This window comes from Rhododendron vialii, chromosome 9a (assembly GCF_030253575.1).
Source record: "Rhododendron vialii isolate Sample 1 chromosome 9a, ASM3025357v1".
Classification (NCBI taxonomy): Eukaryota; Viridiplantae; Streptophyta; class Magnoliopsida; order Ericales; family Ericaceae; genus Rhododendron; species Rhododendron vialii.
Genome location: NC_080565.1, coordinates 25570859 through 25596292, shown reverse-complemented (window position 1 = coordinate 25596292; position 25434 = coordinate 25570859). Strand labels below are relative to the sequence as shown.

Sequence of the window (25434 nt, the reverse complement as noted above, 5' to 3'; positions counted from 1 at the left end):
TTTGTCAAAAAAAAAAAAAGAAAGTTGATTGGATTAATCTCCTTTCTCTTTTTTCTTACTAAATGTTACTTTTACCGATAAAAAAAATAATTTTTGTGTCGCAAGAAAGTTAGGACTTGTTTATTTAGTCAAAGGGACCTGGATATAACGTAATTTGTAATATGGAAACCCGGTCCAAGCCATGGTTTACTTCCATTTCCATGTGTGGTACAATAAGTAATAGTGTAATACCACTCCCATTGAATAAATTTAGGAAAACTCTTCAACCACAAATATATTTGTGCGCACACACGCACTGCAATCGTGGTTCTAGTATCTCTGATAAATTCACCCTTCCCATTGGAGAATAATTTTGTTCATTCTTTCCACCCGACGCAATATCCACCAATTACTGAAAGTGTAATGTTCAGGTGAACAAAATTATTCTCTATTTGGGGAGGCCGGGGGGATTGATTCCCGTTTCCCACCTCTCACTAGATGTTGACCAACGTAGGCCTCAACGATTATAGAAAGAAAAAATAAAAAATAATTTTTGCTAACATCAGCCCATTAGGTAGTACGTAGTAGATATAATCCACACTTAATGTAAAAAAAAAAAATTGAATTTCAATGAATTTTTCTAGATATCTATACAAATTCACAGATCTACATATAATTTTTGTTCATTAAATATTGCCCATTGGGCTGAGGTAATTAGCATTTTTCAAAAGAAATATGACCCATTGTTTACTAGGTGAACACAATTATTTTCTACCACATCCGGCAAACTATTACTAGTAATTTTTGCACAAGTACTGCAGCAGGAATCAGGGTTCTCCACTATTCCCTCCTGATTTTTCAGGGCCGAGCAAGTCTATCCTACGTGGTACCCATTCGGTGCATCCGAGCTGTCCGATACACTTTTGGACGGTTCGGATTGAAACCCTTTCTCTCCTCTCACATCTACAATTTCTCTCTCATTTTTCTCTTTCCAAATCTGAGCTGTTCAAACATGTAATAGACGGCTCGGATGCGCAAGCGGGCACCATGTGGTACCCGCTCAGCACTGAAATTTTTTCCCTCCACTATATAATTGCCTCCATGCCAAAGCTTTTCCTTCACCACTTACAGCCTTTCCAATAGTTTCCTCTAGTGTATTCAAATAATTTCAGGGTTTCTGGGGTATTGATTGAAATACTTCGAGCAGATGGATCTAAAAGGAAAGATGGTAAGGAAAAGTAGAGATCAAGTCGGATGGAGATAAGTTCCTTGAGAACTACCGATACAATCCACATCACTTCTCAAATATGTCACCTGGTAACATTCGGAATGTTGAATTTCCTCAAGGTAATTGGGGTACTGTAGGCTCTGTCATCGTCTGGCATTATAATCAAGGTATGAAAACAAAATCTCTACATTTTTATTTACCATTTACTCCTACTATAATTATTGTCATTAATGTTCTGATATTTTCGTTACTCTTTTCTACTCCCTCCATTCGGTATTTTTTTTTTCAAAATCGTCCCACGTATTGGATCAAGAAACAAAGTATTTTCGTGCATTTTGACTTTTTTGCCCAAATTTAAAAGATACTATCAATTAGTCTTTAAATTAGTTCCAATTAACAAAACTCTAGAAAATTTAAGCACGAAATTATTTTTTGGTTTTTTTTTTTAATAAGTATAGCTCTTTTATAAAGCACAAACTCATGTACAAGATCTAAGGGCATCCCCACAAAAACAGGGCACCTGAGACACGCCTCAGAGAACCACAAAGAAAACACAAAGAATCAAGCAAAGAAAGCAACTCTATACAATGTTCACCTACACCACACAGTTTGGACCAAAAATCCTAGTCGAGAGGCTCCAACTACAGCACAATTCTTTGTTCTTATGGGATGAAGCCTTGTGTTGAAAACCCTTTGATTCCTTTCCCACCACTGGTTATAGACACAAGCAGCTAATACACTCTTTAAAATCCAACCCTTGAAACCAGCTCGATCCCTTAACATTCTGGATATACCATGCAACGACATCAGACAAAGAGGAAGGAATTTGAGTATTCGAGGAATTCTGCCAAACAGACTCCCAAACTGATTGAGAGAAAGCACATTCAAAGAACAAATGAACATGAGACTCTTGGCCATTATCACATAAAATACAGTCCACATTCATACCCGAGTGAAAAACAACGAGAAGGTTTTTACCGGAAAGAGGAATATGCATGTCACATATTAATTAAGTTATGCACGAGAGTATTGTTGCTACTTACTTATCAGCTAAAGAAAGAAAGATATAGTTCATTCTGTGCTACAAATAGGAAAGATGATATCCTCTCAGCAATTCGTTTCAGTGTTGGTTTTATTTTTTCCCTCTGTAGTTTGAGTCGTGTTTTGGTTGGCGTTATTTGAGGATCTCGGTGGTGTTTGGTTGAGGTTAATTGGGTTATGGTTTTCTTTTCTTTTTTGGTTGGCGTCTTGTCTTCCTGCAGGTTTTTGGGTCTGGGGCGGCACTTATTGTAGTGTTGCCCTTGGTCCCTTTAATTTTTGTATTCCTCTTTCAAAGATTAATAAAATTCTTTTGCCGAGAAAAAAAAAAATTCCCAATCGTCTCTCAAGGCTCAAAACAACAAGCTTGACCTTCTGTTTTTTTTTCAACTTACGTGATACGGCAGATGGGAAGGAGAAGACTGATAAGGCGCATCTTGAAGTAATAGATGAGGAAAACAAGTTAATGACATTAACGGCTGTTGAAGGGGATCTCTTGCAGCAGTACAAGACATATAGAGTCACTATGCAAGTGGACACAAAAGGGGAAAATCACTCTGGGATATGGGCCTTAGAATATGAGAAGCTGAGTGAGGATGTTGAAGATCCTACCACATTCATGGATATGCTTGTTGGGGTCACCAAGGACATAGAGGTCCACCATCTCAACCAATGTACTAACTAATGGATGGATGTGTTCATGATCTAGTCCGGGGATCAGTCGGGATGTGAAGAAGTCTGGGACATGCACTCTCGCAAAAAAGAAAAAGAGAAATAAATAAAGGGAAATAATATTGGCACTCCAAAAATAGATGTAGACACTCTAAAAAATAAAGGAAAATGGCTTTGGAGTTGTACTAATTTTGGAATGCCTACATCAATTTTTGGAATGCCAATATCATTTCCCTAAATAAATGAATCATGAACTTAGTTTGCTTAATGTGTATGGAGTAATGCTGGTATAATAACGAGTGGTTCTATGTGTCTGTCATGGGTGTGGTCAAAGTTGAACTTGTACCTATGGCCAAAATATCTACTACTAAATGTTGACTTGACACCACTATGCATAAATAAAAAGGCATATGTTTGTGTAACACCTCTCTCTCTCTCTCTCTCTCTCTCTCTCTCTCTCTCTCTCTCTCTCTCTCTCTCATAAATAATGACAACATACAAGTAGAGAAGCATATACCTCAACACATGTGACATGTCCATATAGAAACTGATGTCTTAGGATTGAAAGGAGATTTCAGCGGAAGGAGAAAGAGCAATTGTTATCACAAACTATTTCAACATGAAAAATTAGTTTGGGATTATAGTTTTACAAAGCTGAAACATATAAATCTTGAAGTATGGATTTATGTACCCAAAAAAAATGTATGGATTTGGTATAGTCAATCTAGCGAATGTACGTGCGTGAAGACACGGCTTCAACTTTCAGGCATGGGCAAACCTTTATATCGCCTCTTGAATAAAACTTTTTTGCCTTTAAAAAAAAAAAAAAACCTTATATCCCCTCAATTGAAGTCAATTATGGGTAACTTGCTAATGACCTATTCAATACGTAAATTTTAAAGTACAAGTCGTAACTAGCATCATAAATATGCATTAGAAAATAAAAAATCGACATAATGAAAATCACAAATTGTCATAATTTAGACATACGGTATACTCTGTGTACCATAACTTTCTCTTAAGTAATATATGATGCAAATGGAATGAAACTTTTCGTATATCCCTATTTTCAATGAAGTTAAATTTCCAAACCACAAACCCAAACTTACGAGAAAACACATATCCAATCCTGACAATATGCGCATCCGTTTCACCTATTAAACCCATCATTGGAAGTCACGTCGTCACAAAGAGAAGCTGAAATAAATGTCAACTTATAAGATCTACCAGAAATATGAGCTACACAAATCAAATCTCAAAATGTTAACATAAAAAATCCTTCTTATTCTAGCAAAAAAATCTAAACTACAGACAATACCCAATGTAGATTGGAATTGTTATACATGCGTTGAACTCGCCTAATGAGGAGATCGAGAGAGGAGAAGAAAAGAGGAAGAGAGCGATGAGTAATCTTTTGGTCGATTGAGTCGTCAACGTTGAGGGAGTTAGGCTTAATTAGCGTGGTTCAATTGAGCCATCGGCTTCGAGGGACTTCGGTCTAGCGTATTTGTTGTCGGTGATAGAAAGGCGAGATTATGGCGATCGTTAGATTCACTATTAGAGAGAGGTGGGATGAGAATGAGGGCATCAAGGTTGGAAAATCGAGGGGAGAGAGAATGGAAAATAGGGGAACTCTTTCCATTAATTAAAGATTTGAGGCCATTTGATCGCAGTTGAACGATGATAACTCTTAGATTTATGTATGAAATTCAAAAAAATCAGCTTCCTTATATATAGAAGATTGACAAGATATGAATCAGATATTCAAATAGGTTAAAGGAAATACAAACCGACTGAGTATTGATTTAAGAAAATGAAGTAGAATTCCTGGCAAAGAAATAGGGCACCTATAGGTAGGCAGAAATAGGGAACCTATAGGCAGGGGAGAGAAAAAAGAAAAATATACAGGAAATTATCAGAATAATGTCATAAGTTGTGGGTCTAACATTTAAAAGAAGACCACCCGTATATGGTTTGCATCATGCAGAATTTGATTTGCCATCAAATCCCTGATTATTTCTGCATGACAGTTTTCGAAACTTGTTTTTGGAGACTAGTATGGAAAAACCACGCATTTTACTAACAAAAAACATCATATAGATGCTTTCATATTCTCAGATAGATGCTAAGAAATTATCAAGATGTGAAAACAATGAACGTTTCTTTGAAACAACAATTTAACTGCATAACTGATGCTGATAATCGCAACTAACCCATTTAAAGAAATGTCATTCAAGTTACGAAAAATGTTGTCCTTTGCCACCATACCATTATTTTGGTGGGTGTCGATAAATTGTAAGAAGGCATGTTGCATCCTTCTAGGTACACAATCACAATTCCGAAAGGCATGGCATGTTGCATGCTTCTAGGTACACAATCACAATTCCGAAAGGCATTGTCCTGCGAGCAAGTAAATCGCACCTAATCAGCTCTAGAAACCTTTGCGATGAGGACGGCCAATCCACTCGATTTGGATATTCCATTCCCCGTGTTCGATCTGCATTCGTGGGTATGAGAGGCACGTCTTGGATCCGTTTGCCATTGTTCACATGATGCAGCTTTCATCAGCTAAGCAGTTCTTTTTGTTTGGTTGAACTCTACCAACATTAGTACGTACCAATTGGGAGCTAGCTAGATTTTGCAATTCCATATCTCCATCCCCCATTTTGTCATCATCAATGAATTGAAGGTATCTAATCACACAAATTATATACAAAAGCAAAAGTCAGAGAGAAAGCCCATTGGGCTAGAAACAATCTGCCGAAGCCCAAGCAGCCCAACTATGGACACTCTATTCTTGCATGAGCCCCCCAAAAAATAAAAAATGTTACTCACACCACAATCTAAACACCTCTCATATACATGTGGACCCCACACATATTACTGTGTGTGGAGTTCACATGTATATGAGATGTTGTGTTTGGATTATTGTGTGAGTAGCATTGTTGCCAAAAAAAAATGCCTAAATTTGTCGTTTGCATGAGCTGTATAAATAAGATGCTTTAACCGTGATATCATCTCAAATGTTTTCCGTTTGTTTAGCAAAGATCCTCGTAGGTAAATCCTCATAAAGAATTTGGGTTCGTTGATTGGACAATTTGAGGTTTGGTTGAATTATTCTTGTCTAAAGGTCATAAATAGTGACAGTCTGGTGGTCCATTTCACAATTAAAATAAGATGAGCTCAGATTTGATACCAATATTCGAGTAGTTGAATTTTTTTGTATGGACGTTAAATCTTATGAAGCCTCCCAAATGAAATTTCCGAATCATCAAATGAAATGAAATTTACCGACCGTTCTCATCTGGCATCACAAGAGATTTTTTGACTCCACGTAAAGTTGGGAAAGTAAATGGAGTACTAAAAAGGGTAAAAATTAGAAACACCCCCTCATCTATCCCTATTTATCACTTACACCTCCTCATCTATTCAATAATTGATTAAGGGGTTACACCGTTAATAAAAAGGAGTTCAATTACCTTATTATCCTTGCATTATGTTAGGGCTTTTATGAAGAACCACAGCCCAACCCCCCCCCCCCCCCCCCCCGCTTCATTATTTAAACGGTTACACTTATCTTTCCTTTACCAACGCTAGCTCGATCCCTCACTTGCTTCACCGTCGTCCACTCTCCACTTCCCACCTCTAACCACCTTCCACACCTGATCCCCTCTCTCTCCACCTCCCTCTTTCTTTCTCTGTCCTCATCTGTAGCGACCCTAATTTCTTATCAATAAAATTTTAAGTTTAATAAAAATTACTTTTACTTGATTGTCCTTTTATTTAATTAATTGAGTATTTATTTGATTAAACAATTCTTGTCTTAATAAATTTAGATTTTAAGGCCTTAATATATATTCATACCCATTCATGGAAAGAGAGATTGCCGAAAATAGAAAAGGGAGAAGTTGGGATTTTATCCAAATTCCCATCAGTCATGCCTATGACAGCCTATAATGTATATTTATATATAGCTATTAAGAAAAGATAATGGAAGGAGAGATTTTACCGAGAGAGGAGAGGGAGAAAGAGAGTAGATTGTCCATCAGTTTTTCCCTTTCCACTTGTACTGCACCATCATTAAACCAGCTTGGTAGTAGCTCTCCAGGGCTAGGAATTTTAAAACTTGAAAAAGGGAGTGTGTGTACCAGGGAAAGAGAGAGAGAGAGAGAGAGAGAGAGAGAGAGAGAGATTGCCGAGAAGAGGGAAAGGATGGGATTTCTTTTTATCCAAATCTCCATCTGTCATGACTGTTGCCAGGCTATAACATCCTATGTATATATGGCTTATAGGAGGGAGAGAGAGAGAGAGAGAGAGAGAGAGAGAGAGAGAGGGAGAGAGAGGGAAATGGCCAAGAGAGGGAAAGAGAGAAGGGAACAAACGCTTACATTACTCATCATTTCCCTCTATCCTAGAATATAGCCTGTGAATGTGTAGCTCACCAATGACAAGACAAGAGAGAGAGAGAGAGAGAGAATGTGTGTGTGTGTGGATATTGCCGAGAGAGAGAGGAGCAATGAGATAAGATCTTACACCAGATTTTTCCTCCCTCATGCCCCATCATTCACCCTATTATAGCCTTGCCCAAGCTAGAAATTTAAAATATGAGGAAGAGGGTGCGTGTGTGTGCCGTGGAGAGGGAGGAGAGAGAGAGAGATGAGAGGCCTATATATACCTTCACATACTTCCCATTTTTGGGCATTCCACTTCCACTTGTTCTTTCCCATTTGGGAAGCTAAATAGAGAAAGGAACGAAGGAGGGAACCACTGGAGGAAAAGGGAAAAGAAAAGTCAGTCTTATACCACCAACCACTAATCACATCATCACCCATATAACTGTTCTTCAAAAAAATAAATTCTACACTTTTACCGTTATTTTTCGGTCCTGAGAAAGAAGACTAGAATTTCAGCCAATCCTAGACCAAAAAGAAACGTACCGATCATCCGACCCGACGTCATCATAATCAACCCGCTACCACCAAGAAGTAAGGTAGAAACCTCCTACTTGCTCACCTAAATATATTAGAGCTACGTGTTCATTGATTTTAAAAAAATATTGATCTAGAGAATTTTATAGTTACCCGCATAATTAGTTTGTTGGAAAAATTAAAATGTTAACATCAGAGTAGTTATAATTTCCATTGTACACTGTATAAAGAAAACCGGAGTAATTGCTTGTAATGTTGCTTGAAGAAACAATGGAGTAATTACAGGACCTTTAAAAAAAAAGGAGTTAATTGGCATGAATGAAAAGTCTACACTTGCTAGTGTACTGACTTTGGCATTTTTATTAATTTAGAAAAGAAGCAAGCACACAGTCACTTTTTGGTTGGCGTGGGAAAGGTTTTCCAATTACCAAGCCTACTGACTTTTGTTTTGACGTGGAAAAGAAGCAAGCCCAGTGTACTTCATTTACCCAGTGTATTGATTTTTGTCCTAGTTAGGAAGGAAGGATATGGAATACATTTTTATTTTACTTTATTTTATTATTAGAAAAGCATGAAAGTAGGATTTAGTTCTACATGATTTTAGCAAGCTTTGAAAGAATAATGTGTTCGCAAGAAAATGATGCATGTGTACGAAACACGAGAAACGAGAAAATGATATTGGAAAACGAAAAAGAGCAAAAGAGAAATTTTGACATGTGTAAACCTGGGAGACCGGAATGACGGAACCAGAGTTTGGGTGTGCGTGTGTAAACCTGGGAGATCGGAACGGCGGAACCAGTGTTTGAGAATGTGTGAGTAAACCTGGGAGACCGGAATGGCGGAACCAGAGTTTCTAAATGCATGGTCGACCGTCATTCTGAAAGAGGGAGTAAACGGAACCAGTGCTAAAGGAAAATAATTGATAATAAGTGAAATTGACGTTTTTACACAGAGTACGATACACTATTCTAAACTCGACACTCGACACTTTTATTTGTATGATATCACTATTTGTTGATTTGAAAATTATGTTGATGCCTTGTAAAGTAGATATTATTTTTGGTAAAGTATGGGACATAGAGGTAGGAGTTAGCTACTGAGCTTTATAACTCACGGTGTTACTTTTGTACCCCTGGCCTTTTATGCCAGACTTAGAAGGCGAACATGAGGCGTACTATAGTTTGGAGCGATATGGAGCCGAGCAGAATACCGCTGAAGAAGAAAATCACCATGAGGAGTAGAAATATCTTGTAGCACCCCTCCCTATCCTTAAATAAGTGAAATCTTGATTTGAGAATAATTTGGGATGTAATGACTTATTATTCCACTTTTATTTATTAAATGTTCAAGTTTGAATAAGTAGTTATAATTAGTGTTCCCAAAATTTGGGGCGTTACAACTTGGTATCAGAGCTTTAGGTTAAATACTCGGCCATCGGTAGAATGGGTAGACCATAAGATAGTTTGACCAATGTATAAACGTGAATTGAGTTTAAGTTTACCGTCCCAAATTGGGTGGAATTTTGATACAACAATCTTCGAATTGAAGCAAGGTGTGAAAATTGGCATTACCACCGAGCTGGAAATTCCCGAACAATTGGATGATGACTTAAATCAAGGATCGAATATAGAACCTAGAATTCCAAAGTTTCCCTTTAGAGTTAATAAAACTCAGTTTTAAAACGTTACGCGTACTCGACCATTTGATAAACGACCCCTACTTTGCCCAACAATTTCCCTTGCTGGACGAATACTATCGAACCTTTGGAGTTTGGCCACCAATGGATGTGTTGGTACATGAAGAGGAGGAGCCTGCAGAAGAGGAACCTGAGGAAGAAGAACCCGAGGAACCAGAGGAAGAAGACCCGGAAGAATGGGAGAATGAGGAGGAGCCTGAGGTACAAGCAAACGCTTGGCTGAATGACCATGGGATGGGCGAGCAAGTGCAAGTCGAAATTGAAGCAATACTGGAAGAAGAGCTGGAACCTGAGAGCGATGTGGAGGAGTTATGGGATCACCTACATGACCATAGAAAAATTTAGCACCATGAAAAGTTGTTACTCAGAACTGATTCCATTATGAGGAGAAGAGGAAGTGAAGACCTAGCAGTAGTTAGGCTTATTTAAATAAACTTGTGCTAAGAAGAATTTGTAGGACCTACGAATATGTGTGGTAGTATTGCGACTAGTATGTTATGTTGTTGACTTATGTGGAGTTTATTAATAATTAAAAAAAAAAATTTGTTGCTACGATACTGGTGTTTTTACCTTATTTCAGCACGATTCCCTATATTCTTAAGTCTAATATATAATTTTTACTTGTAGATATGGCTACACGTAGCTCCGCCGCTGCCTTGAGTTTCTACCGGTCTATACCAGTCCCAGCCAACTCTCTGCCTTTACCACCACTAGTGTACGACCGAGACACTAACTCTGACCTCTACGACATCCCAGTGATTGAGGAGACACCACCTGCACCACCCTACAAGCACATAGATGTGGGGTATTTATTTGATACGCCACTAGCTGATCTTTCCCACTTTCCAATCGAGACCTTGGAGGAACTTCCCCTTCAGACTGAAGCTGAAAACCAAGAACAACTTCGTCGTCAAGAAGAGTACGAACAGGAGCAAGCTCAAAAAGCTCACACGGAGACACTTAGGATTCACTTTGGACTCCGTAGGAAGTAGGTAGAGGTGAAATGTTAGAATAAGGAACGAAATTATCCTCTGTTAACTCTCCGTAGTGAATCAAGGACAATAGATCCATGTAATAGGATGTAGTTGTTTATTTTCCTTAATCAGCATCATGTACCTTGCTTTTATTAATAAAAGTTTCAGTTCGGTTTACATTTCTGTCTCAAGTATTATATTGGTATAAAGGATTAATATGTATATATGTACATAGATATATAAGATACCATGCTGAATCCCCAAAAAAAATCTGAAAAATTGTAGATGGTGCTCACACGCAATGGGGTAGGTAACGAAAACAATGACCGCAATGGAGAATCATCCAACGACCATCCTAACCCAGCCAACGGAAACGTGGATTTCGCTCAACTTTTGCAAGCCTTCACCGCAGCTATCAACAACGCCAACCGCCCACCGCCCCACGCTCACGTACCTGGACCAATGACTCGGGCACAAGCACTGAACGAGTTTTGTAAATGACGACCGTCGGCTTTCCACGGATAACCTGAACCAACTTTAGCCAAAGCTTGGCTTAAGGAAGTTAAAGTGATATTCAGCACCTTGGATATCGCTCGTGATGGGGATCGAGTGGCTCTAGCCGCATATCAGTTGAAGGGCGAGGCTCGTTATTGGTGGGAGCTGATGGAGACAACTCCCGATGTTGCAACAATGACGTTTGCTGAGTTTGAACGCATCTTCCTAGATAAGTACTTCCCTGCACCGATCAAGCAGGCGAAGGCGCAGGAATTTCATAGTCTGCAGTAAGGTTCAATGACGGTGATGCAGTATGCTGCCAAGTTCGAGGAACTGTCACAATATGCTCTAACTACTATTCCGACTGAGAATGACAAGGCAAGGAAGTTTGAATGGGGACTGAGTTCCTTTCGCAAGGCAGTAGTCGGCCATGAGTTTCCCACTTACTCACAAGTTGTAAAATGCGCTTTGAGGCTTGAAAGAGAAGACATGGATTTCAAGGCCAAGTGGAAGAAGACAGGAGTAAGTGCTGGAGGACCAATTCGAAGCAACCAAACCTTCAACACTAACAACAATCAGGGACCTTATCCAAGGAAGTCATTCAACCTGCAGCTAGGAGGTCAAACATGGAACAACACCAGGGCAGTGCAAAACCAACCACCAAGGCCATCGCAAGGATTTATCCGCGATATTTCTACGGTTCAATGCTACAATTGCCAAGCAATGGGGCATTATAGCCGTGACTGCCCAAAACCACAGCAAAAGAGGCCTCGAGTGGATGGAAGTCAACCACCTCAACAATTCCGACAGACTGGTTTTAATAATCAGAATCAAGGTGGACCTCAACAACAGAACAACAAACAGATCCAACCTCAGCAACACAATTGGAAAGGGAAGCAACCGATGGGAAGTCAACAGAATACTGGAGGGCGTGTCTTTGCTCTACAGACTGAGCAGGAAGAGTAGGATCCCTCTGTGATCCAAGGTACGCTACTATTATTCAGTACCTGCGTACAAGCCTTATTTGATTCTGGAGCATCACATTCGTTTGTATCTGTTACCTGCGTATCTGCACTAGGATTAGAAATAAAACCCTTAAAATCAAACATGATGGTAACATCACCTTTGGGTGGGAAGTTAGCTGTTAGTTTAATTTGTAAAGGGTGCGAGATAGAAGTAGCTGATCTACGTCGAATCTGTGACTTTAGAGTGATCGATATGGCTGACTTCGATGTAATTTTGGGAATGGATTGGCTGTCGTTCCACCGAGCTATTATAGACTGTCATCAGAAAATGGTGACGGCTTTCACTCCTGACGGAACCTGCTTCAAATTTAAAGGGAATCGACAGACTCCAAATTCCACGACAAGACAAACAAGGTGGCAGTACCAACTTTTTGGATGGCTAGCTAGCCTCAAGTTGGGAGAAACTGATCAAATGGAGCTAGAACTACCCCACATTGTCTGCGAGTATGTGGACGTATTTCCTGAAGAACTACCTGGGTTACCACCGCAGCGGGAGATAGACTTCACCATTGAACTCCATCTTGGAACTGCACCGATCTCCATAGCCCCGTATAGAATGGCACCAACTGAACTGAAGGAACTCAAGACTCAACTGCAAAATCTGTAAGAGAAGGGTTATATCCGGCCAAGCACATCGCCATGGGGAGCACCAGCCCTATTTGTGAAGAAGAAGGAAGGGACACTACGCCTTTGCATCGACTATAGACAGTTGAATCGGGTTACAATCAAGAATCGCTACCCTCTGCCTAGAATCGATGACTTGTTCGATCAATTGAGATGAGCTACTTGTTTCTCAAAGATCGACCTTCGATCGGGGTACCACCAATTGAGAATTCGGGATGAGGATATCACCAAGACTGCATTCAGAACCAGATACGGACACTATGAATTTGTAGTAATACCATTTGGACTCACCAATGCACCAGCAGTATTCATGTGTCTCATGAACAAAATTTTTCAACCCTACCTAGATAGATTTGTGGTAGTGTTCATTGATGACATACTGATATACTCAACCACGAAAGAGGAGCACGAAGAACACCTCAGGATCGTACTACAAGTGCTTAGAGACAACCAACTCTATGCAAAGGTTAGTAAGTGCGAGTTCTGGTTAGAAGTGGTTAAATTCCTAGGTCACGTCGTGTCTAAAGAGGGAATTGCAGTGGATGATAGCAAGGTGGAAGCCGTACTGGATTGGAAGCGGCCTACGACAGTGTTCGAAATCAGAAGCTTTCTGGGATTGGCTGGCTATTATCGACGATTTATTCAAAACTTCTCGATTCTTGCCAAACCAATGACAAGATTGACACAAAAGGGAGTCAAGTTTGAATGGAGTGAAACCTGTGAGAAGACATTTCAGGAGTTGAAGAAAAGACTAACCAGTGCACCCATACTCATCATTCCAGAGCGGGATGTAGGTTACACAGTTTACTATGACGCTTCGAAAGATGGGTTGGGTTGGGTTGCATTTTGATGCAAAATGGGAAGGTTGTTGCCTATGGATCACGTCAATTGAGACCGCATGAAAAGAATTACCCTACGCACGACCTAGAGTTGGCAGCAGTAGTTTTCGCTCTCAAGTCGTGGCGTTATTATCTATACAGCGAGCAATTTGAAGTTTTCACAGATCACAAGAGTCTCAAGTATCTGTTCACACAGAAGGAGCTGAATATGAGACAGAGGAGGTGGATGGAATATCTTGAGGATTACAAATTCACTATGTCCTACCACCCAGGCAAAGCTAACGTTGTAGCCGATGCTGTAAGTCGCAAGAGTCGAGAGCAGAAAGCTAAAGTAGCCATGAAAGAACGGGAGATGGTAAAGACACTCAATGAGTTCAACCTGCAAGCGTCATCAGTCAATGGACAAGCACACTTATGCGCTCTTACTGCTGTACCTGCACTTCACCGAGAAATTTTACTTGCTCAAGGATTTGAACAAGACTGTGAATTTATACGGTCGCAGATTATGGTCGGAAAAACACTTACTGGATGGACGATTCACACCGACAACAGCATCAGATTCAAAGGTTCGATCTTTGTGCCAAACATCGGCACCCTCCGAGAAGCCGTACTACGAGAATTTCATCACTCGAACTTCGCTGTTCATCCTGGGGCTACTTAGATGTACCATGATCTGCGAAGGACGTACTGGTGGGAGGGAATGAAGAAAGATGTAGCTAGTTTTGTGTCAACCTGTTTGGTCTATCAACAAGTCAAAGCTGAACACCGAAAGCACGGAGGGGATCTTCAACCTTTACCGATACCGACATGGAAGTGGGAGCATATTTCCATGGATTTTGTGACCGGCTTACCCAAGACGCCTAAGTCTAACACTGCTATTTGGGTAATAGTTGACCGTCTCACTAAATCGGCGCATTTCTTACCAGTAAAGATGACGGAGAACATGGAAGCTTTAAGTTTGCTCTACATCCAAGGAATTGTACGCTTACATGGAGTACCTGTATCTATCGTATCTGACCGTGATCCAAGATTCATATCTAAATTCTGGAAAGGACTGCAAAAAGCTTTGGGAACGGACATTCGGCTCAGTGCTGCTTTTCACCCACAGACGGATGGACAGACGGAGAGGACAATTCAAATTCTGGAAGACATGCTGAGGGCTTATGCATTTGATTTCTCCGAAAACTGGGAACAATAGTTGTCTCTGATCGAATTTGCTTACAACAACAGCCATCAGTCAAGTATCGAGATGACACCCTTTGAAGCTCTGTACGGAAGACCCTGTCGCTCACCGGTTTGTTGGACTGATGCTGGGGAAGCCGAATTGATTGGACCAGATCTTGTCAGAAATACGACTGAAAAGATTAAGGTGATTCGACAGAAGCTGCTTACCGCCCAGAGTCGTCAGAAGAGTTACTTGGACAAAAGGAGCAGACCCTTATCTTTCAAGGTTGGCGATCATGTGTTCCTAAAAATCAGACCATGTCGAGGAGTTATTCGGTTTGGGAAAAAAGGGAAATTGTCTCCACGATATATTGGGCCATTCGATATTTTGGCAAAAATTGGGAATGTGGCTTACCGCTTAGCATTGCCACCACAGCTGGATCGAGTTCACCATGTGTTTCACTTGTCGATGCTTCGCAAGTACATTGCCCTTCCCACTCATGTTATCAACTGGGAGGATGTCACTCTAAACGAAGATACTACTTTCGAGGAGCAAGCAGTAGAGATTCAAGATCATAGCGAAAAGAATATTCGAGGCAAAACGATCAAGTTGGTGCGAGTTTTATGGAGACATCAAGGAATTGAGGAATCTACCTGGGAACGAGAAGACGCTATCCGAGAAAACTACCCGCATCTTTTTACATCGTAGTATGTACTTAATTTCGAGGACGAAATTTGTTAAGCGGGGTAGGTTGTAGCGACCCTAATTTCTTATCAATAAAATTTTAAGTTTAATAAAAATTACTTTTACTTGATTGTCCTTTTATTTAATTAATTGAGTATTTATTTGATTAAACAAATCTTGTTTTAATAAATTTAGATTTTCAAGCCTTAATATATATTCATACCCATTCATGGAAAGAGAGATTGCCGAAAATAGAAAAGGGAGAAGTTGGGATTTTATCCAAATTCCCATCAGTCATGCCTATGACAGCCTATGATGTATATTTATATATAGCAATTAAGAAAAGATAATGGAGGGAGAGATTTTACCGAGAGAGGAGAGGGAGAAAGAGAGTAGATTGTCCATCAGTTTTTCCCTTTCCACTTGTACTGCACCATCATTAAACCAGCTTGGTAGTAGCTCTCTAGGGCTAGGAATTTTAAAACTTGAAAAAGGGAATGTGTGTACCAAGGAGAGAGAGAGAGTGAGTGAGAGGGAGATTGCCGAGAAGAGGGAAAGGATGGGATTTCTTTTTATCCAAATCTCCATCTATCATGACTGTTGCCAGGCTATAACATCCTATGTATATATGGCTTATAGGAGGGAGAGAGAGAGAGAGAGGGAAATGGCCGAGAGAGGGAGAGAGAGAAGGGAACAAACGCTTACATTACTCATCATTTCCCTCTATCCTACAATATAGCCTATGAATGTGTAGCTCACCAATGACAAGACAAAAGAGAGAGAGAGAGAGAGAGTGTGTGTGTGTGTGTGTGGATATTGCCGAGAGAGAGAGGAGCAATGAGATAAGATCTTACACCAAATTTTCCTCCCCCATGCCCCATCATTCACCCTATTATAGCCTTGCCCAAGCTAGAAATTTAAAATATGAGGAAGAGGGTGCGTGTGTGTGCCGTGGAGAGGGAGGAGAGAGAGATAGATGAGAGGCCTATATATACCTTCACATACTTCCCATTTTTGGGCATTCCACTTCCACTTGTTCTTTCCCATTTGGGAAGCTAAATAGAGAAAGGAACGAAGGAGGGAACCACTGGAGGAAAAGGGAAAAGAAAAGTCAGTCTTATACCACTAACCACTAATCACATCATCACTGTTCTTCAAAAAAATAAATTCTACACTTTTACCGTTATTTTTCGGTCCTGAGAAAGAAGACTAGAATTTCGGCCAATCCTAGACCGAAAAGAAACGTACCGATCATCCGACCCGACGCCATCATAATCAACCCGCTACCGCCAAGAAGTAAGGTAGAAACCTCCTACTTGCTCACCTAAATATAGTAGAGCTACGTGTTCATTGATTTTAAAAAAATATTGATCTAGAGAATTTTATAGTTACCCGCATAATTAGTTTGTTGGAAAAATTAAAATGTTAACATCAGAGTAGTTATATTTCCGTTGTACACTGTATAAAGAAAACCGGAGTAATTGCTTGTAATGTTGCTTGAAGAAACAATGGAGTAATTACAGGACCTTTAAAAAAAAAGGAGTTAATTGGCATGAATGAAAAGTCTACACTTGCTAGTGTACTGACTTTGGCATTTTTATTAATTTAGAAAAGAAGCAAGCACACAGTCACTTTTTGGTTGGCGTGGGAAAGGTTTTCCAATTACCAAGCCTACTGACTTTTGTTTTGACGTGGAAAAGAAGCAAGCCCAGTGTACTTCATTTACCCAGTGTATTGATTTTTGTCCTAGTTAGAAAGGAAGGATATGGAATACGTTTTTATTTTACTTTATTTTATTATTAGAAAAGCATGAAAGTAGAATTTAGTTCTACATGATTTTAGCAAGCTTTGAAAGAATAATGTGTTCGCAAGAAAATGATGCATGTGTATGAAACACGAGAAACGAGAAAATGATATTGGAAAACGAAAAAGAGCAAAAGAGAAATTTTGACATGTGTAAACCTGGGAGACCGGAACGGCGGAACCAGAGTTTGGGTGTGCGTGTGTAAACCTGGGAGACCGGAACGGCGGAACCAGTGTTTGAGAATGTGTGAGTAAACCTGGGAGACCGGAACGGCGGAACCAGAGTTTGTAAATGCATGGTCGACCGTCATTCTGAAAGAGAAAGTAAACGGAACCAGTGCTAAAGGAAAATAATTGATAATAAGTGAAATTGACGTTTTTACACAGAGTACAATACACTATTCTAAACTCGACACTCGACACTTTTATTTGTATGATATCACTATTTGTTGATTTGAAAATTATGTTGATGCCTTGTAAAGTAGATATTATTTTTGGTAAAGTATGGGACATAGAGGTAAGAGTTAGCTACTGAGCTTTATAGCTCACGGTGTTACTTTTGTACCCCTGGCCTTTTATGCCAGACTTAGAAGGCGAACAAGAGGCGTACTATAGTTTGGAGCGATATGGAGCCGAGCAGAATACCGCTGAAGAAGAAAATCACCATGAGGAGTAGAAATATCTTGTAGCACCCCTCCCTATCCTTAAATAAGTGAAATCTTGATTTGAGAATAATTTGGGATGTAATGACTTATTATTCCACTTTTATTTATCAAATGTTCAAGTTTGAATAAGTAGTTATAATTAATGTTCCCAAAATTTGGGGCGTTACATCATCCCTCTCTCCCCAATAACACTCTCTCATATATCTTCCTTAGATTCTCCTCCTGGACCCCTCATTAGTAGCAAAGGCCCATGCCATCGTGCTTCATCGACGTCGTTCTTGTGGCATCCGACAACGATAACCCAGTTCTTGTTCCGGCCCATAAGGTAGTTCTCGTGAGTACCCTTTTCCCCAATTTGCCATTTTCTTGTTGGAATGGTATATGGACTTATGGGTTGTACAATTCTTCTGCTTCTTTTTCTCATGCTTATTCTCACGGGACTTCCTCCGCACGCACTCCTGGATCACGCTGGACCTAATGACCTCTCTTCGAAACTCTTCTACGAGCCTACCCTTGTTATCATCCTCATCGATTTCGACCTTGACGTTGAACAACTCAAACGGCAACAGTAAAATTTGACCTCAACGTTGAACAACTCAGACAATGACAGTAAGAATGAGGAGGAGAGAAAGAGAGGCGGATGAGAAGGCATTTTATGCGGCAACTGTGGTTTGGAGAGTGTGGCATTGGTAAAGATGGAGGAGGTTGAAGAAGGATGAGGAAGCCATTAAATTGAACATATTTTAGATTAATTGGTGGTTGGAGTTCCTTGGTGAGAAAGGGAAGGAGGTGGAGGCATAAGAAACTTGTTTTTCATGTTTTCTTTCACTCCATCCAAAGTTTGGACATAAATTTTGACTAAGGGGACTTAAGTGATAATGTTGGATAGATGAGGGAGTGTAAGTGAAGGGTTTAATAGATAAAAGGGGTGTAAGTAATAAAGAGTGATAGATGAGGGGGAGTTTCTGATTTTTACCTTACTACTCCGTAAAAAAGAAGAAAAAACTTGGTGGAGAAGAAAACGCATATGCCTTGTAAATATTAGCTGGCACACGTAGTTTTATACGGAGTACTACATAAAGATAAGTACGTAGAGTTGCCACCGTATGCAAGCTTAACCCTCGCCGAGATTTGGCATAAGGGAAACGGAGAGGAGATTTTTAGTTTTATTTTTCAATATTGCATACATCATCAGTGACGGATAAAAAAATAAAAATTACATCAGTGGAAAAGAGATTATTCAACACACACAGACAAAGGGTCAATTATTCAATACTCCCGAAATAATAATGTAATGTGGATCATTCCTTGTTTTCAATCATCTAATAAAAGTGAAATATAAATGTCTCTATCGCAAATTTGTTATTACATAAATAATTGAAACTACCACATAGGCAACGCCACTTGGGCCTGTTTCCGCTAAGTTACAAGTTGTAGATTACAATTTTTTTGTTTTGTCATTGTTCAAATTTTTTTTGTTCATTAATTTTACGTCAAATTTTTATGTATTATTAATTACTTGAAAAAAATCAAAATTGTGACTTTTACTCAATTTTTTTAGGAAATACTCAATTAAAACCTCAGAAAAGCAGCTTTTTAAGTGCTTTCTTGAATATTTAAAAAACACTTGAGTAAAACTATTAAGATTTCTCTCATTGAGAACGAATCAATAATACATCAAAATTTGACATAAAATTAATAAATGCGAAAAATTCAAATTCAAATTTGACAAAAAATTAGCAAAAACGGTCCTTGATGGTCCCATAGCGTTGAATGAAGACAATCAAAACACTGCTTTGCACTAACACATCTAGACTGCTGATTTTGTCACTCTTTTTTTTGTTAACGTCATTTCCTTGCAAGTATATTTTTGATGCAAAAATACACTTACAAGAGAGTGACGTTAACAAAAAAGTGAGTGACAAATTCATTTCTCCGCATCTGTACCTATACATACACCGATACACGGAGTTTCACACATTTTATAGGGAGGGAAGGAGGAAACCCTAGCCCCAAAAACCCAACCCAGGATGTTCGCTCTACTATAAAGCAATCCAACACCGACCCGTTCCTCCCCCACACCCCCCTTCTCTCTCTCAAACCCTGATCTCTTTCATTCCTCTGAATAAAGAACGCTCTACCTTTTTCCCATTTCCCTCTCTCTCTCTCTCTCTCTCTCTCTCTCTCTCTCTCTCTCTCTCTTTACACCCAGAATCCAATCAATCCCATTGTGAATGGTGGAAATCTCCAGCAATCTGTTAATGATCTCCCCTTTTACACCCAGGGGGATCATCTCAGCTGCCTCTGCTTTCTCCTTTGGTTCCTGCAAGGAAGGCTGGTACTACCGCTGCATCGGCCCCGACCCCTAAACCTCTCTCTCTCTCTTTCTCCAAAAACTCCATGCCTATCCATTTCTCTCTCTGAACCAACTCAAACCCTCTTTCTCGATCTAGGCTTTTTTCTGGTCCCTATAATTTCTTTTTGGTAATTTTTGTTTCCAAATTCAATAATGATGATTTACAAGCAGCAGAAGAAGAACGGCGGCAGCAAGGGTGGAGGAGGCGGCGGGGGCCGCCTGTTGATAAGCATCACCGTTCTGGGCAGCGCGGGCCCGATCCGGTTCGTGGTGAATGAGGGACAGCTCGTCGGCGCCGTGATCGAGACCACGCTCAAGTCCTACGCACGTGAGGGTCGGCTTCCGGTCCTCGGCTCCGACCTCGACGATTTCGTGCTCTACTGCCCCATTGCCGGAAACGAAGGTATATATATATCTATTGCTGCCAAATTCTTCAGTTATGTGTACGCACACAAATTTTCCATCCCTAGTTATTTTGTTTCGTTAGATTTGAGTTGGAGTTATGTGTGGAACATTGCTGCTAATACCCCACAAATTTTGATAATTGAGGTGTTTGGGCCAGCTTACACCTTCCTCGAGTCCTTGGGACCAAATCCCGTCCACCAGCGGGGAACCAATTAAGGCCATAGGCTCATAGCAAATTACCACAAATTTTCCATATCAATTTTTTTAAGTTTGTGAGATGTAATTTGGAGTTGAGTTGGAAATTTTTCATCTTTGAGTCAATTCCACCGATTCTTACATTACCCATAAATAGTTCCTCCCATATGTTGCATGTTTCTGATAGTTGTGGATACAGATTTTACTTGAGATTCTGCTACATATTTTAGATTCCGGATCTTAGTAGGAGTTGAGAAATCTGTCTGTTGCAGGCTTGCAGCTGCGAGATTATGAGAATTTCATTCTTTTCTTAGAATTTTTGTTGCAGAATCCCAAAAGCTATCCAAACCCAGCTTTGGGATTTTGAGATATTCCTTCCTTTTCTCCGATAATCTGTTATTTAGAATTTTTAACAAACACTCTAAACTGATTTTGAAAAGCTATAATCTCAAAATTTGAAACAAAAAATCTCGCAAACACGCACTTAGTTCATTTATTTTGGAGTGTTGTATGTGGTATACTGCAGCTTTGAGTCATTTCCATATTTCTTGCAGTACCCACAAATTTCCATCTCTCTTATCTATTTTTGTGTTTAATGTGTACTTGTGGTGGATTGGGGTTTTTGCAGCTTTGAGTCCGTTGGAGGCAATTGGGTCCTTTGGTGTAAGGAATTTCATGCTCTGCAAGAAGGCCCCGATGGTGAAGACTGCGGTTGGCGATGAAAAGCAAACAATGCCGCGTAAGGGGAACTGTAACTGGAAGGCATGGTTCAATAAGTCTCTCAGTCTTAAGATATCTAGCCATTGAAATTACTACTTCTGCTGTTATCTGAATAAAATGGTAATTAGTTTAAGGGAGTTGAGTTTCATTGTTGGTTTTGGTTTTGTTGGTCTGCTTTGGATATGGGTTTTAGTTGAAGTACCAAGTACCAATTATGCATGATGACTAATTGTGCTTGTCAATGTTTTTCTCACCTCTGCAATAAAATGGAGAAGTTTGGTGTTCACATATTTGACGTTTTGTTTCTCTTATGGTTATTTCCGTGGAATGGCATGCTTGTTGCTGGCTTATTTGACAAATTTACATTATTGCAAACTCAAAATTTTATGAGAATTTGATGGATTGCATTTACCGTAGTTTAGATGGACGATTGATGAACTTCTTGTTGTGACTAGGCTCTCAATCTTATCATGTATTTTATGTTGTTGGTTAATGAACAATTTATGTGGAAATAGATTTGGTTCCATTACACTGGATATAGAGTCTGAAATTTGTATCCTCATCAGTTCTTTAGAGATGGCATGGGGCAGATCGGAGGCAGATATAGACATATCCGAATCCAAACCTTCCACCCGACCTCCGATTCCGCCCCGATTTCCGATCGGATATTTTTTCTGTCCTCCGTCCCCGCCCCGAATGGAGAACGGAGATCCAATCGGAGAATTGGATATATCGGATATCCGAATTTGAAAAGAAAAAAAAAAACTAGATTTTTATCAAAAAGAGTATTCGGAGATAGATCGGAGGCGGATTTTTTTTTTTGATAAGTATCGGAGGCGGATTTTTGATACTTCCTCCGTCCCTTTTTAAGTGTCCTGCTTCGTAACTCCAGCTTATTAAAAAAACATCATCATTACACTTTTCATATCAATTTTTTCCTTCACTTTTCATGCTTACCCATCATCATTACATTTTTATTCACTAACTTTTCAAAATAAAATCTACTTTTAGGGACAAAATAGACAATGCACCAACTTTTACTCCCCTAATTTTACAAAATGGGCACTTATTAAGGGACAGTCCAAAATGGAATATTGGACACACAAAAAAGGGACGGAGGGAGTAATAAAAAAAAATAGATTTTCGGATATTCGGGGACAGATCGGGGCAGATTAGGGATGGTGATTGGATTCGGAGTGGGGACAGACTTACCTCCGATCTCCATTTTTTTTTTGAAAAAAATCTGAATTCGCCCCGATATCCGAAAAATCCGATCCGTTCGGGACGGATAATGGATCAGATACAGACGGATCGGCCGAGATGGCCATCCCTATAGTTCTTTCAGTAATCTTGTTAAGGATGTATGTTTGTGTACATTGTTAGCTACCCCTTCCCAATATCCGAAAATACCCAAAAAAATCCGATCCGTTCAAGACGGATAACGGATCCGATACAGATGGATCGGCCGAGATGGCCATTCCTACAGTTCTTTCAGTAATCTTGTTAAAGATGTCTGTTTGTGGACATTGTCAGCTCCCCCTCTATCCTCTTGGTTTGTACGTGGCCAAAATTATATCGCTAGCTTGGTTAGTTTTTGTCTAGACGAGAAATCTTCTAGATTTTGAGAATGGTTGAATCTGCTTAAGAACCCTGCATCCTTATAGGATGAAATTGCCTTGTGGCGTGTCTTATACCCCTGTAATATTGTGATCTCGTTTGATCTCATGAGACCAATAAAAAGACCCAAGACTAGCTTGAGCGGTCATGCCCGGAGAATATTCCTGTAGTTAATCTAGGCATATTCCAAGTAGTTCTGGACAAAGGAATACCACATGACGTCGTAATCGAAGAAAGAGAATTCAGCCTTGCTTAAAGTATCATGTTTGTCGAGCAAGGGCGTCGGTCCAATGGTTGGAGCCCTCAGTACCTCAACTTACGGGGTTAGGAGTTCAATCTCCCACCTCCTCCGTCCCGGCTCTCTCTGGCGCTTGGCCATTGTAGGTATTCCCAAAAGAAAGAGAGAAGAGGAGGAAGCATTTCTTCACTAGCTGAAGTATGGGGCGGAGGTTCAATTGCAACCTTCGTTTCCCGTCTCCCCTATGCTAAGGGAACTGTAGCCGGTAGAGCGTAGATACTTCAGTAGTTACAGAGTCTCAAAAGAGAGACGGGTTCATGTTTTCATCCTCTTTGGCCTGTATTTCTTTGTAATCTCATTATTGATCGAGTTATTGGAGGACACAACCTGGTGATCAATTCAGTTCGCAGGCTTGAAGAACGTGGTAGTACAATGGCTGGTGCTCTCTTGATATTTTTGTGGCCATGATTGATGTAGATCTTAAATTTGGCACCCCTTTTGGATTGAATTGTACACGCAGTTTCAGATATTCACATGTTTCTGAAATTAGTACGTGAGCAGTGGGACATGAAACCTGAAATCGAATAAATGGCCTAGACTAAATGTGGGCCTATACTGACCAACAAAATTGCCAGGGGACCTAATTATTTTACAACGGCATGTGGGGCTTAGTACTTTTGGGTCTCACACGAATATTTGAAATTGTTCATTAATTAAAAATAATGTTTTCGATAGCCCTGTAATAACTCAATTCAATTGGATATGTGTAAGTGGTTGATTCAATCCTCCAAATTTCATTCAAAATTTAGTATCTTGAATTTTGAATGAAAATTTGAAAATTTGATTTGACTACTTTATTTTTATTTTTATTGAAGACAAGGCAATAACATATCATTTCAAAGCCCATGTGTGGCCCGTGGTCCTTTGATTTGGGATCCTCCTCCGTTGGTTCGTGGATTCTCTAACCTTCTCTCTCAACCTTGCACAATGAACGCACGACTAAGACCTGGCCGGGGTTGCTCGGCAAGGCCCTCCGGCGAGAGGATGAGAAAGTGCACAGAATTGAGTAAGAGACTAGCGTTTTTAGATAGAGTAGTGTGTGTACCTTTTAGGGTTTTTCCTTTAATATTTATAGTGCCTCCTTGACTTGCTCTCCAAGTACTATCATGTGCCTTGCACGGGTCAAGTGACGTTGCCTTGACGTCACTGAGCAGATCTGGTAACCGTCTTGGTACGAGCTGGCACCTCCCATGTGTGCTCATCATTATCTTTTGGCATAACCGTTTCGGTCACGTGAAAGAGCACGTGACTCAGTGGGCGACCGAGCCCCGCATGTGGCCGAGCCTCGCATGTGGCCGAGCCCGACAGGCGACCCGTGTGCGGCCGAGCCTGAACTACCCATGTCGCCTGAGCTCAAAGAAAAGACCTCATTGATGGATGAGTCTCGGCCATTAGCCGAGCCCCAGTTCAAGCATGGTTCGGCGGCCGATCGCGGACAGTTGTGTTCGGTCCGCTACAATAGCCCCTCAATCTCTGCCGTCGCCGAGCGCGCGGTGGAGATTGACGTTGAGCTACGGCCGAACCTTTTGTTTTGCCGAACGTAGTTTATGGTCGAGTGGAATTTTGGCTGAGCTTCATCTATTTTTACCAACCGTTATAGATAAACCTTAACGGAGGGGCGCCAGGTGTCCTCCTATGGTTGGGTACAGCCGATGGGAGGACGGCCGGTACGCGTGAAGTTCTGCAAGGCTATCCCATCTTTGCCACGTGTCAAGCAGTGACTGGCCATTGGTTCGGTGGTGCAGAGATGGGCGGGAACTTCGAATTCCCAAACCCTACGTCTATATAAAGGACGAAGAGAGGAGAGAGAAGGGTTACGAATTCTCTCTCTCTCTAGAACTCCATATCCAGAGCTCCTGCCTCCTTCCCTTCATCTTCCAGCCCTGATCCCTCGTTGATTCATCTTTGAATCTGCCAAAAATCCCCAGGTATGCGTTCGATTCTCACTTCTCTCCATCTTTATGTAATTTTTATTTATTTCTCCTTGGTTTTTGGCCCTCTTTGGGATTTTTTGTTCTGTATGAACAA

General features: G+C 40.3%; 2 protein-coding genes across 2 annotated transcripts; both read left to right on the top strand.

The window, feature by feature from the left end:
• The first annotated feature begins 1091 nt into the window (after positions 1-1091).
• Positions 1092-3339, top strand: LOC131301877 (kirola-like). The gene is made up of 2 exons (XM_058328370.1): positions 1092-1374; positions 2653-3339. The coding sequence occupies exons 1-2, from the start codon at positions 1287-1289 to the stop codon at positions 2928-2930; spliced, it is 366 nt and encodes a 121-aa protein (XP_058184353.1). The 5' UTR covers positions 1092-1286; the 3' UTR covers positions 2931-3339.
• Positions 3340-19787: 16448 nt separating this feature from the next.
• LOC131301876 (uncharacterized protein At4g22758-like) lies at positions 19788-21781 on the top strand. The gene is made up of 2 exons (XM_058328368.1): positions 19788-20574; positions 21400-21781. Exons 1-2 carry the CDS (start codon positions 20325-20327, stop codon positions 21576-21578), a joined length of 429 nt encoding a protein of 142 aa, XP_058184351.1. The 5' UTR covers positions 19788-20324; the 3' UTR covers positions 21579-21781.
• Positions 21782-25434: the final 3653 nt, after the last annotated feature.